The following is a 14,011-nucleotide window of genomic DNA, read 5'->3' as shown; positions in this document are numbered from 1 at the left end:
CTTAAGGCCAATGTCTCCTTACTGATTTTGTCTGGATCATCTATCCATTGATATAAATGGGGCATTAAAATCCCCTACTATCATTGTACTGCTGTCCATTTCTCCCTGTAGGTCTGTTAACATTTGCTTTACATACTTAGCTGCTCCCGTGTTGTGCACACAAACATTTACAAGTGTTGTATCTTCTTGTTGGATGGACCCCACTAAGTAACACTCTCCCCCTTGTCTCTTATTATAGTCTTTGTTTTAAAGTCTATTTTGTCTGAGAGAAGTCTAGCTGTTCTAGATTTTTGATTTATTTGGTTTCACTTTAGTCTGTGTGCATCCCTGTATCTGAAGTGAGCCTCTTGTAAGCAGAATATACACGGGTCTTGCGTTTTTCACCCATTCAGCCGCTCTGTGTCTTTTGACTGGACACGGAGTGAGTTCGTTTAAAGTAATTACTGACAGGCACGTGCCTGTTGCCATTTTTGTTGTTTTCTGACTGTTTCTGTAGTTTCTCTCTGTTCCTTTCTTCTTTTCTGTTATCTTTGTGGTTTGATGACTTTGGTGGTATGCTTATGTTCCTTTTCTTTATTTTTTGTGTATTTGCTACAGGTTTTTGCTTTGTGGCTACCACGTGGCTTATATATAACAAACAACTTCTGTACAGTCTACTTTCAGTTGATAATAAGTTTGATCCCATTCTAAAGCTCAATACTGTTATTCTCCCTTCACCCCATATTTGATGTTTTTGATTCACACTTTACATTAAAAAAATTTTTTTTAATGTTTTATTTATTTTTGACAGAGAGAGAGAGAGAGAGCGAGCGAGCATGAGTGGGGGAGGGGCAGAGAGAGAGGGAGACACAGAATCTGAAACAGGCTCCAGGCTCTGAGCTGTCAGCACAGAGCCCGACGCGGGGCTGAAACTCAAGAGCTGTGACATCATGACCTGAGCCGAGGTCAGACGCTTAACCGACTGAGCCACCCAGGCGCCCTGACACTTTACATTTTCTTAATGTGTGTGTCCTTTAACTAGTTTTTGTACTTATAGTTATTTTTACTACTTACTTTTTTTTAACCTTCATGCTAACTTTGTGAGTGATTAACCCAGTACTTTTACTATATATTTACCTTTCCAGTGAGATTTACTCTTTCACATGTGTTCTCGTGAACACCCTTTCTTTTCAGCTTAAAGAATTCCCTGTAACAAGGCCGGGTTAGTGGTGATGAACCCCTTTAGCTTTTGTTTCTCTGGAGAGCCCTTTACCTCTCCTTCACTTCTGAGTCGTAACTTTGCCGGGGAGAGTATTCTTGGTTGGAGATTTTCCTTTCAGTGCTTTGAATGTATCGCGCCTCTGCCTCTGGCCTGAAAAGTTTCTGCCGAAAAGTCTGCCGATAGACTTAGCATCACGTACATGTACATAACAAGTGGCTTTCATCTTGCTGCTTTTAAGATTCTCTCCTGGCTTTTACTTTTTGGTAGGTAATTATAAGGTGTCTTAGTGTGGGTCTCTCTGGGTTCTTCTTCCTTGAAACTCTCTGGGCTTCTTGGATCTAGATGCCTGTTTCCTTCCCCAGATTAGGGAAGTTTTCAGCCATTACTTCTTCAAGGAGATTTCTGACCCTTTCTCTCTCCTCCTCTGGAAGCCCCATGATCCAAATATTAGTCTACTTGATGTCTTATGAGCTCCTAACTGTCTTCACTTTTTGCCATTCTTTTTGCTGGTCTCATTGACTGAGTTCCACCGACCTCGAGTGGCTGATCCTTTCTTCTGCTTCATCTGGTCTGTATTTTAGTTCAGCCGTCGTGGTTCACTCTGCGATTTCTCTTTGGTACGTTCTTGTATTTCCCATCTCTTTGTTGAGGTTTTGTGTCCATCGGTTTTTCTCCTGTTTGGTGAGCGTCTTCGTGACCATCGCTTTGAACTCCTTATCACTAAATTGTCTCCGTTTCACTGAGGTACTTTTTCCTGAGGTTTTATCTTGTTCTTTCCTGGGAACATTTTCCTGTTTGTCCATTTTGCTGGACTCTCCGAGTTGGTCCCTGTACCAACTGGGAACACCCGCCTCTCCCAGTCTGGAAGGAGCGGCCTCGTGTAGGAGATGAACCTCGTCATTCAGTCCCATCCCAGCTTTCGGTTGTCACTCAAACCTTCGTGCTGTCCCAGCACCTGTTGTGTCTTTGATACCTCCCGCAGTGGAGGGTGTGCCAAGACTTGTCATTGTCCCAGAGCGGAGGGTCTCAGCACGCAGATTCAGGGTGACTGGAAGCCAGGCCCACCGGCAGCAGCTTTTTAAGGTGTGCATATATGTACAGTCCTGTGGGGCCATTAAAAACCCTCAGAAGTGACATCTGTGTTGCAAGACATGGACATGCCCGAATGAGCACAATGGCAGCTACGCAGTCCTTGAGCTGAAGGACCGTGGATGTGGACCTAAGCCATGGATCTCTCAGATAACGGTCAATCGACATCAACATCAAAGCGTAAAATGATGGCGCTAACTCCTGGCTAAGTCTGATGGGGCGTTTCAGTGGACAGAAATGGGAGCACACCAAGACACGGAACTCAGCCTAGCCTCTGCATCAAGACAAATGGACTACAGACCCAAACTTCCCTCCCCTAAGCAAACATTCTCTCTTACGATAAACCGCCCTTCCCTCTTGAGTTGGTGTAGGAAACTCAGAGCCTGTTTGTCTCTGTCCTTGCACGATGTACCCCTTATCTAAGAAGGGGTGATTCGAAGCTACACATGCTAAATCCAACGAGAGGCTGTGACATCAGGCAAGGGCAATCTGCCACTTCAACAGAAGCCCCCTCTTTCGCGCGAGTGCGGCAGGCAGAGGCTGCCTTCCCGAGCTGAGCGATTCCAGCCCCTCCTTACTTTGTGGTCTGTGGTAGCCATGCACTGGCCAGCTTTCTGTGTGTCCTTATGCTTCCTGTGGGACTCTGTCATCCCCAGCACGCTGCTCTCTCCTCCAGTTACTGGAGCTGAAGGTAAAGAGAGAACTTCCAGTTCAAATTCAATCATGTGGTACGCAGGAGCAGCGGGCAGACTGATGCTTGTGACCTTGTCAGACGACTGAACCCGGAGCAATGCATCAGAAGCCTTTTCTAGGAAAGACAGAAAGAGTCACTTCTAACACATTCCCTCCGCTGTTCCTTTCTCTACTAGTAGGTGATAGGCTCAGCAGTGAAGGTCCAGCCCAACTCCTGCTGCTGCTACGTGTGCAGAAGAGTGTACTAGAAAGGATTACGGTGGGAGGGCAGAGGCAGGAAAATCGGGAATAAACCCTCTAAGACAGTAATACTGTCTGGAAGCTGGCTGGCCGTGGGCCAGAGAACGGTCGCTGTGCTAAGTCTGAAAGCAGAAAAGGGACACTTCCCACAGGGCCCACCCATGGCCTACTGTGTGCTTCCCTGCATCACGTGCTCCCGCTCCGTCCCACCACCAGACCAACACCTGCCCAGAAGGGGACCAGTGTCCTCTCTCCACACCTCCTGCCTGGGGACCGGGGGACACGGGACTTTTTTAGGGCTTCTGCCCAGTGCCTAAAAAGGCTGATTTGCTTTTGCTTTTTGGTGATGGGGGTGGGGGTGGGGAGGTAGGAGGAGACTGGAGGCTGACAGGGCATCATCTTGGAGCAGGGACCCAGGCCATGATGCTGCATTACAAGTCCTTAGCAAGCTCAGCACCACCTGGCCACCAAACCTATGCACGGCTCTCAGTCCATCCCCCCCCCCCCCAAATATAATGTCCCATCCAGCGACAGGGTCCTAGCCCACCTACAGGCAGGCCATTGCCATGAGAGAGCTGCAGGGAGAAGTGGTCCTCAGACACCGCCTGAGCGTGGCCTGGACGACAGGCGCCTTACAGCCTCACACGGTAGGGTCCGCCTTCACCAGGTGACTGCCGCCTCACCTCTCGTGTTGGAGTAGATCACTGCTCTGTTCTCTGCGTGACACAGGATGAGCATGGCTTCCGCGTTGCTGAGCTGCAGGCTGTCCCCGTTTTTTACTGTATAATGGCCAGTGGTGACAGTGAACTTTACCTTCTGAGGGATACCAGCCAGAAGGCTATCTAAAGGGAAAAAGACAGCGATCAGTATCACAATCAGTGGACGGAAGGCCTACCGTGAGGTTAAAAGGATGCTCCGTTTCTCCTACTAAACCAGATGTGTTCCCTTTAGGTGCTCCATGATCCCCCACGGCCCACCCCTCCACCCTCACTCTTCATCTCGGTGATGTGGGGGCCCTCGCTGGGAACAAGAGAACCTGGGACCCGTCAGTACCGAGGAGAGACCTGGGGATCACAGTGGCAACCACGTCTGTGAGGGTCTCAAAACTGATCTGCCAAAAAGGCAGCGAGAGAGAATCCGGTAAGGACACTAAAGACCAGACGTGGAATCGAATGTACTGCTGCTATTCAGAACCGCTTCTGGCTTCTTCGGGTTAGGTCTGGACCTTTGGGAAGAAGGTGCGGCCACTGCTTTCTCCCGGAAGGAAATGGAGGGCGGAGGTGGGCCGCGGTCTCTGTGAATCCCACCCCAGGACAGGCAGAAGGAAGAAGGCAAGAGGCGAGGAAGGGGGAGGAGGAAGAAACAGGTGAGAGGGGCGGGAAGGCGCAGGCAAGAACGGGAGCGAGGGCCATGGCCGGGAGCAGGGTATGAGCACCGCGACCACGGCGCTCGGAGCACCTGGGCCCTTGGGGCCACGGCGCTAGGTTCGTGTCAGCAGAGGCCCTCCGGTGGTACCGTGAACCGGCTGAGACGGCTCAGCACCCGAGGGCCTTCCCTGGAGGCCATGGGGGGCTTTTTTTAAAAAAAAAAAAAGTAGGGAGTATGGAGAGATTAAATAGGAAAAATGCTTTCCTTGACTCTTCTTCCCAAATGGAAGAAATAAGCCAAGTAAATACGCCGTCTTCGGCCTAAACAGCTGAGAAATTCACTCGTCCGTGCTTTCAATTAAGCACCACGTGGTCTTTGCGCCAGTTCCTCCTACTCTGAGGACTTAACGAAAGGGCAGTGGCTGCGGAGAGGGACCGGGGGACCCCTCGGGAAGGGCCCCGCCCAGCCCGGCGCCCACTCACCGGCCAGCGGCTCGACGCGCAGTTGCGGCTCCTGCGAGTACACGTCATACTGCACCGGGGGGTACAGGTGAGGGAGGACGAAGCGCACCGGGCCCACCGAGGCGCACAGCTGCCGCAGCGTGTACGTTCCGGGCTCCCTGGCCTAGAGGCACAAGCGGGCGAGTCACCCCCACTCCTGTCCCAATCCGGTCTATCGATCTATGGATCCTCCGAGGGAGGGCTGTGCCGTCCTAGCGGCCCGTCCCCGCCCGCCCTCCCCCCTCTGCCCTGCACTTCCAGGGCCAGCCGCACACGAGGTCGCTCGGGAGTGCCCTCCATCCCCGTTGAGGATTTCCTAAGTCACTGAGGCGTAACTTTGCCCTTCTGCTTCTAGTCCGTTATTTTCAATGGAACAAACTGGCGTTCTCTTCCGACAGGCGTTTAATGGAACATCCGGCATGAGATCGTAGCCCTGCTCTGGGCCTACACTAAGAACTCGTGACCAACAGCGAGCGGTACTTTGCGCTGGCCACGTCGTCAGTCCAGGAACTACAGGGCTCTCTGCCCGAGGGCAAGGTTTGGAAGAGAGGTCAGAGCCGCTAATTTGACAGCCGAGCAGCCAACAAAAGGAAACAAAGTTTAGTATGACAGCCACCTTCTTTGAAAGCACAGGCCAACAAATGGTATTTTTTAATACCAGCGAGAGCAAACAGAATTATCCACGTTAAGAACTTCTTTCACAACGTATCAACTGCCAGGTGCCTGGGTGGCTCAGGCAGTTAAGCATCAGACTCTTGATTTCGGCTCAGGTCACGATTCATGAGATCGAGCCCCACGTCCGGGCTCGCGGGTGGAGCCTGCTTGGGATTCTCTCTCTGCCCCTCCCCGGCCAGCATGCTTGCACCCTCTCTCTCAAAATAAATAAATAAATAAATAAACAAACAAACAAACAAACAAACATTTGTAAAAAAAATGTATCAACTGCCATAAATCTGTTTAAGTATAAAAGATTTTTTAAAACGTCAGTCTATTTTTCTTTAAGGTACAAACAAAACCCAGGGTAGGGCACAGAGACGCCACACTTCCGACAGCTGGGGCGAGCTCGACACCCTTCCCGACCCGTCTTTAAAGTCAGCTCCCCACCTCGACACGTACCTGCGTCCTGAACGTTATCCTATTGGCCCCCGGTTCCAGAGTCACACCGCTACATTTCAGCACATGGGCCCCGTCCTCCAGAGCCACACCGGAGGACGTTTCTAGGGAAGTGCTGCTCTCCTGCCTTCTCAGGAGCATGTGAACATTCTTGCATATAATCCCCGTTGTGTTCAAGGAATTGTCCGAAGGACTTCTCTCAAACATCTCATACAACTCCAGCGCAGGTAAGTTGTTCTGCGGTGCGGGGAGAGGCGAGGTCTCTGTCGGAAAGTTAATGGTCCCATTGGACGTCTTGTGCTTAGTCAGCCACTCGGCGGTCTTGCGGTAGTTGTTTTTGTCGATGCTGAAGTGGACGTTGATGGCGACCTGCTCCACATGGACGGGCATGGGCATCTGGCTGCACAAGGTGATCTCCACGGACAGAACCCCCCCGACGTGGACCACGGCGTTGGAAGGGGTAAAATGGAGGTCTCTCAGTTGTGCAAAACAGTGCAGAGGGAGTACTATTTTCTGACCTGTAAACGCACATTACCACGAGTTAGTCGCCAGGTGTCACCTTGGCTTGCCTGCAGGCGGGGGGGCCTCGGTCGCTACCGGGCACGAGAAGCAGGAAGCGACGCTATTCAAAGGGGACGGCGTAAACCCCCCGGCCCCGCGCTGTCTTCGCACAGCTAAACGAGGTATTTGGTCAAAAGGGAAGCGTAAAGACATGCCCAGGTAACTCCTGGAAGTCATAAAATGTGAAGAAATTAAGGTCTGTAAGCTCTGCTTTGGCAAACCTAAGAGAAAAACAGGTCAATTAACCCCTGAATTTCAAAACAGTATTTGTAAATAGTCCAATTATTAGAATTGTTTCAAAGAACTCCACCGCTTTCCCACCTACATAAAGAAATTCTCAACAAAAAGAAATTCTCAAGTAAAGACGCCCACGTTCCCCCCATGTATCCGGAAATAAACCCAGGTGCCTGTCAGCCTATGAAACCAGCCAGTGGGGGGCCCTGTGTCCTGGACCCCCAGGGGGCAGCGAGGCCACAGCCTCCCAGTTACCAAGCGGGAGAACCCGCTGTACTCTCTCGCCTTCTTTCTGGTTTGCCAGAAAATGTACAAGGCTGCCAGACTGGTAAGTTTATTAAACACTAATCAACTTAAGGAAAGACTTGCGGAGATTAATGTTCTTTTTTTTTTTTTTTTTTTTAATTTTTTTTCAACGTTTATTTATTTTTGGGACAGAGAGAGACAGAGCATGAATGGGGGAGGGGCAGAGAGAGAGGGAGACACAGAATCGGAAACAGGCTCCAGGCTCCGAGCCATCAGCCCAGAGCCCGACGCGGGGCTCGAACTCACGGACCGCGAGATCATGACCTGGCTGAAGCCGGACGCTTAACCGACTGCGCCACCCAGGCGCCCCAGGAGATTAATGTTCTAAAAGCACTTGAGGGGCGGCGTGGGTGGCTCAGTCGGCCGAGGGTCTGGCTCTGAATTTTGGCTCAGGTCACGATCTCCCGGAACATGGGCTCCAGCCCCACGTCGGGCTCCACGCTGACAGCACAGCACGGATCCTGCTTAGGAGTCTCTCTTCCTCTCTCTCTGCCCCTCCCCAGCTCTCATACATGTGCTCTCTCTCCCTTTTAACTATAAATATAATTTATAGTTAACTATAAATTATAAACTATAAATTATAAATAACTATAAATTATAAATCAACTTTAATTAAACTTTTAACTATAAATTATAAATAAATAAACTTTAATTAAAAGGAAGGAAGGAGAGAAGGAAAGGAAGCACAAGTGGTCAATCATAGACTATCTTAGTCCTACAGAGACGTCGTCAAGGAATGCTGGCAGGAGGCGTGCCTGTGCAGTCTCACATACGTGTCACATAAAGCAGACGTGGCACATGGCTCTGCCAATGACCATTTGGGGCACATCAAAGAATCTAAAAGGGGCGCCTGGGTGGCTCGGTCGGTTAAGCGTCCGACTTCGGCTCAGGTCATGATCCCCGAGTTCGAGCCTCGGGCTTGGGCTCTGTGCTGACAGCTCAGAGCCTGGAGCCCGCTTCGGATTCTGTGTCTCCCTCTCTCTCTGCCCCTCCCCTGTTCATGCTCTGTCTCTCTCTGTCTCAAAAATAAATAAACGTTAAAAAAAAAATTTAAAAAAAAAAAAGAATCTAAAAAAACACAAACAAACCAATGCCATGTTGCTCCTGAGAAACCATCCAGATAGCTCAATTTGAGTGAAATGCACCCCAGCAATCAACAACCGTATATCTACCTACCTGAAGCCAAAATCTTTGGAAACAGTGGCTTCCAAGTACTTAAAAACTGCTATAGACCGTACTGTGGTCAACCCCATCCTCTTTTTTAAGTTTATTTACTTTGAGAGTGAGAGAGAGAGAGAGAGTGCATGCACACGAGCGGGGAAGGAGCAGAGAGAGAGAGGGAGAGAGAATCCGTGCTGTCAGTGAGAGCCTGACATGGGGCTCAATCCCACAAACTGTAAGATCGTGACCTGAGCTCAAGATCAGAAGCTTAACTGACTGAGCCCTCAGGGGTCCCACTGTGGTCCCCCTTTTTAAGTGGAAGTCCTAGCCCCCAGTACAATGGTATGTGGACATGGGCCCTTTAGAAGATGATGAGGTTTGGATGAGGTCATGAAGCGTTAGTGTCTTTATCAGGAGACAGTAGGGCGAGTGCTCCCCCTCCCTCGCCCTCCCGCCCCGCCCCTCTCCGCCCTGCCCCTCCCACCCCACTTCTGTCTCTCCTGTTGCCACGTAAAGACACGTCAGGAAGACGAGCCTCATCAGAAACCAACCTTGCTGGCACCCTGACCTTGGACGTCCAGCCTCCAGAACTGCAAGAAACAAGGTCTGTTGTTTAAGCATCTGGCGTGAGGCATCTTGCTATGGCGGTCTAAGTGGACTAAGGCAGTAACTATCTTAAATGAGCACTCTTCTTGAAAAACTAAACACGAGGAGCTAAATGTTACAATAAATTTAACCTCACCACACAGCACCACTTATGAAATGATCTGCCGAATCTCTGGCCTAAATCTAAGCCTTTCAGACCTACCTTCCTGGGTGATGCTCCCTTGAGCAAACACTCAGCAAATTCCACAAGGTGGGGAGCCTGGGAGACAATGGGCTCGATGCCTTTAAAAGGTCAGCATCTTACAACCCAGATGTCACACAGCGGACACAGGGATAAACAGAGTGCGGCCCATCCGTACAAGGACTACTTTCAGCCACGAAAAGGAAGGAAGCACCGACACGGGCTGCGACATGGATGAGCGCTAAAAACGTGACGCGCAGGGACATGAGCTAGTCACAAAGGACCACGTGTGGTTGCTCCAGTTACGTGAAATACTCAGAATGGGCATCTACAGAGATAGAAAGTGGATCAGTGGCTGCCAGGGGTGGGGGTAGGAGGAAGGCTGGGAGAAATAAGTATGAGGCTTCTTTTGGGGGAGACAAAAATGTTCTAGAATTCACTGTATGGCGATGGCCGTGCGTATCTATGAATATTCTACAAGCCACTGAACTGTACGCTGCAAATGGGTGAATTGTGTCTCCATAAAGCTGGTATATTAAAAACAGCATATTAAAAAAAGGAAAAGAGATGGGAAGAACTGTTCTAAATTAAAAAAGAAGTGAGGCATCTGGCGGCTCAGTTGGTTGAGCATCCAACTCGATTTTGGCTCAGGTCACGTGCTCACGATTGCGAGATCAAGCCCGTGTCGGGCTCTGCACGGACAGCGCGGAGCCGGCTTGAGGTTCTCTCTCCCTCTGTCCCTCTCCCTGCTGACGCTTTCTCTCTCAGAAAATAGAAAAGTAAAAAGTAATTAAAAGAGAAGTGAGATATAACAATCAAATGCAATTTGTGACCCCTGACTGGACTCTACTAAAAATACTTTATAAAAACATTTCTTTTGCACCATTGAGGAAGATTTGAATATAGACCACTTAGTAGCTGAAGTCAGAACCTTGTTCTCTGGGTGGCTGGGGGCACCCTTGATTTCAGAAGGCCACGCCAAGCAGTTTCAGGGTGAAGCGTGTCATGTGGTCTGGAGTCACTGCCAAGTTCAGCAGAAAGAAAGATACAGATACGTGTTTGCCACACGGCAAAAGTTAACAGCTGCTGAATCTAGGTGGGTAGCCTGTGTTATATACTGTGTTATTTTTTTGCCTTCCTTCAGTATTTGAAAGTTTTCACAAGAGAAGTTCTAAAAGTGAGTCTGACCAGGGCTGTCAGCTGGTCAAGTTGAGTATCTGTCAGAAAGAAATGAGACAAATACCACGATTTCACTCATATGTGGAATTTAAGAAACAGAACAGGGACGCCTGGGTGGCTCAGTCGGTTACACGTCTGACTCTTGATCTCGGCTCAGGTCACGATCTCATGGTTCGTGGGTTCGAGCCCCACATCGGGCTCTGTGCTGACAGCGCGGAGCCTGCTTGGGCTTCTCTCTCCCCCTCTCTCTCTGCCCCTCCCCTGCTCATGCTCTCTCTCTCGCTCTCTCAAAATAAAAAGGAGGAAACAAAACGAATGAATGGAAAAGAGACAAAGACCTCTTAAATACAGAACACACTGGGGGTCACCAGAAGGGAGGCGGGAGGGGCGGAGATGAAGAGCACACTTGTCGTGACGAGCACGGAGCGCGCAGAGAACCGCTGAATCGCCACGCCCACACCCGAAACTACTAGAACGCCGTGCGCCAACTCTGCTTCAGCGTGAAGCGGGTTTTCAAAAGTGAGGTTCTTGAAAGCACCCCCCGCCCCTCCCCGCAAAGAGCGGGTCTGACCTGGGCTGTCCGTCTGTCGGCTGGCAAAGCTGAGTATCTCCCGGCAGAAGTGTTTCCGTTCGTCCTCAGTCAGGTGGTGATCGCTGGCCAAAAGGCTACTGGTCTGAAGGTAGCTGGAGGAGAGTCAAGGATCTGAGAAGAGGCCCCACTCCCCCAGCGGCACCGGCACCAGGGGCTCCCGGTCCCCAGGGCCTCCGCGTGCAGCCCGGCGCGGAGTCTCCTCGGGGCCTACGTTATCTGGAGCTCCAGGACAGACGTGAGACGTGCCGACTAGGCCCCTAACTTACAGGCGGCCCGGTCCGTGAGCACGAGGCGGGCTTCTCCTCTCTTCGCCGTTGGGTGTCTGCCAAACGCTCACCGTGGGCCCCACTGCTCGTACGGACAGAAAGCAAGTCTCCTATTTCGCGGGGAATATTAAACCCAAAGGATACTTTTCGGTCTGTCCAAGGTGTTTCTGACACTCGGCGAGTTGCTTCCTCGTGTGAGTGATGGGCAGCGCCCAGCCCTCAGCCAGGTAGTTCTTCAGTGCTCCCTGAAGGTACACTTCCGCCTTCTGTGGAGACTTTTTCCTCCTTGCAAACCAACACACAGAAGCTTTCGTCATGGTTCATGACAATCCCGCCCTGCCCGCCGCCCTCTGCACCGACCCTGTGCCATCCAAGTCCCTCTCTGGCGCTCCCCACGGGAGCAGGACGCGTGGGAAGGCCAAGGGCGAGGCGAGGTGAAGGACTCATCCACGGGGACGTGGCTGGTTGGCCAGGAAGCGCTGACGCCCGCGTCCACCCGCGTCGGTGCCACAGCACCTGCTAAAGACGGGCACACGCAGAAGCGGTCCGTACAGCCCGACTGAGAGGGAGCTCGGATAGGCTCTGAAACTCGGGCAAACGGCCCTCGCCAGGCCTCAGAGATTTACAGAGAACCCGGAAGAATTTAAATAGCAACACACATCGCCCAAGAGGATCTTCCAGTCCCAGTTTAAACCTTCAAGATGTTTAGAGTAAAACAGGGCACAACTGAGGAGAGCTTGCCAAAGCCTCGGTGACAACACGGACCCTCCGTCCTTCCCTGGAGGGTCCGGGCTCTCCTGAGCTCGCTAGACAAAGGCCAGCGCGGAACAAGCACTCGTCCGCTCTAGGCACCCTTGGGAGACCTTCCAGTGTTGACTAGCCTACTCTTGAAGAAGTAAGGTTCTCAAATTCTCAAATCACATAAATTTGCAAGCTATCAAACGACGCACGTTGGTATTCCCACGTCCCTATGTTTCAAAGGGGTCAGAACCTTTAATACTTCTTCAGTTACTATCTCTAGCCAAAGATTCTCATGTTCTAGAGCAGGCAGTCTACAGGCCAGTGCCCAGCCCCCGGACACGGAGGCCAGCGGCCCCCCCCAGCGAGCCTGCGGCAAGCGGGGGCCGGGAGCCGAGCCTCTGGGCGGACCAGCGCCAGCCCGCTGGAGCTCCCGGCCTCGCCAGAGCCAGTGTCCAGGGGGGGCTCGGCTCACAGCATCCGAGGGGGCGGCCTCTTCGCTCCAATGACTAAAAACTCACTCCTCAGATTTACTAGATGGAGGCTCAGGGGTGCCACACTCTAGCCCTGTCCTCAGGTGTGTGACTGGCTAGCGGCTACGAGCGCGTGTGGAAAACTAGGAAGTTCCCTCAGACGATTTATGAAGCCCTCTGCGGCCACTTTAATCAATGAAAGTAAGTTATCTTTTCTGGTTTCGGCTAATAAAATTACTTTATTAATGACAGATTTCAAGATAGCGTCTCAAACACACATTTAAGCAAACGTAACCATCTTTTCCCTTAGGATTTACATCCCTCTCCAGGGCTCAAATAGCAAGCACACCGCCAGCTCCTCGAAGGGCCGATTTCATCAGCCATGTGAGAAATTCACGGAGTCTTTTCGACTCCAAAGCTGGTGCTAGTGTGCACCAGGCACACCGCCCCTCAACTCGCCACGAGCACCCCACTCTCCTGGACGTTGACCTCACTGACCTCGAGGCTGTCCATCTTCCCAGAAGACAACTGAGGTAACTAGGGAAAATGCTATGTAACAAAATACTTACGAATCGGTATCCCAGTTTATGCCACTGGATATAGATTTGTAACTATTTCCTCATAATTCTTTCATTAAGTAAAGTTATTACATACCATAGATGTTATGTATACCACCTGCGTATATAGTTACGTTACACTAATTTAATTAAAGAAACACAAAGATCACAGAGAGATCACAAAGAAACACAGATATTAAGAGTAACAGGCTGAGAAATCTCTCCATTTGGTTTTTAGAAGAAATAGAAAAAAACACCTGATAATGATTGGTTGACATATTCTACATTTTTCATTCTACACATTTACGTACGCTTCGTATTAACCCCATACCTGACATTCTTAGTACATGCGTGAAATGTCTGAAACTCAAAGAAAATTTCAAATTCAATTACATGTAAAACTCTGCCAGGTCCTTCCCAACAAACTTAGCAGACCGGAGCCTTCCGATGCTCGTGTGCATTTCGATGGCCGCGTGGGACAGATCCTGCGGGAAAGCGGAAATCCGCATGAGCCCGTAGTTGATCACTGGGCAACCCCCCACGTATCTACCCAGCACCGAAGCAAAAGACTTCGTTGTTAACAACATCATTGTTTACTTTACATCTATTTTCGTGCTGAGTTTTTATGTAATGTGTGATTTATGCAAAGTCATTAACTTGTACATGAATTATGAAGCCTAATGATAAAAGAAATAGGAACTCAGCAGGCATAGAATATTTAACTTCTCAAAGTACTTTTCATATAGGGTAACATTTTTAGTATTTTTCTCACTTTCTGGACAATAGGGACAAAAATGCTCTATCAAATGCTCCCAAGTTACCTGCAAGTCAGGAGTCCGGCTGGCCCACCGAGCTCCTACCTACACTGCGCTTCCTACGGTCTCTCCAAATCGAAATCTTTTAAAATGAAGCACAATAGATTTGTTCAAGTCTACCGTATTTTCTGGTATGCA

The 14,011-nt window shown here is 50.3% G+C and overlaps 1 protein-coding gene across 4 annotated transcripts in view; it reads right to left on the bottom strand.

The window, feature by feature from the left end:
• Positions 1–14,011, bottom strand: part of TRAPPC10 (trafficking protein particle complex subunit 10) — an 87,264-nt gene that overhangs the window by 15,346 nt on the left and 57,907 nt on the right. For 3 of the 4 annotated variants that reach the window (XM_047099089.1, XM_047099092.1, XM_047099091.1), the window contains exons 11-17: positions 13,452–13,543; positions 11,435–11,575; positions 11,004–11,116; positions 6,208–6,722; positions 5,074–5,215; positions 3,907–4,065; positions 2,869–3,098 (exon numbers count right to left, since the gene is read on the bottom strand). In XM_047099089.1, the coding sequence (XP_046955045.1) occupies positions 2,869–3,098; positions 3,907–4,065; positions 5,074–5,215; positions 6,208–6,722; positions 11,004–11,116; positions 11,435–11,575; positions 13,452–13,543 (1,392 nt within the window). The remainder of the gene's footprint in view (positions 1–2,868; positions 3,099–3,906; positions 4,066–5,073; positions 5,216–6,207; positions 6,723–11,003; positions 11,117–11,434; positions 11,576–13,451; positions 13,544–14,011) is intronic. The other variant, XM_047099090.1, reaches the window with a different exon arrangement.

Source organism: Lynx rufus, unplaced genomic scaffold (genome assembly GCF_022079265.1).
Source record: "Lynx rufus isolate CCGP_SWC_20201006 ecotype Redwood Valley unplaced genomic scaffold, mLynRuf1.p SCAF_5, whole genome shotgun sequence".
NCBI lineage: Eukaryota > Metazoa > Chordata > Mammalia > Carnivora > Felidae > Lynx > Lynx rufus.
Note: the sequence above shows the minus strand (reverse complement) of the source record. Positions and strands in the feature narration are given on the sequence as shown.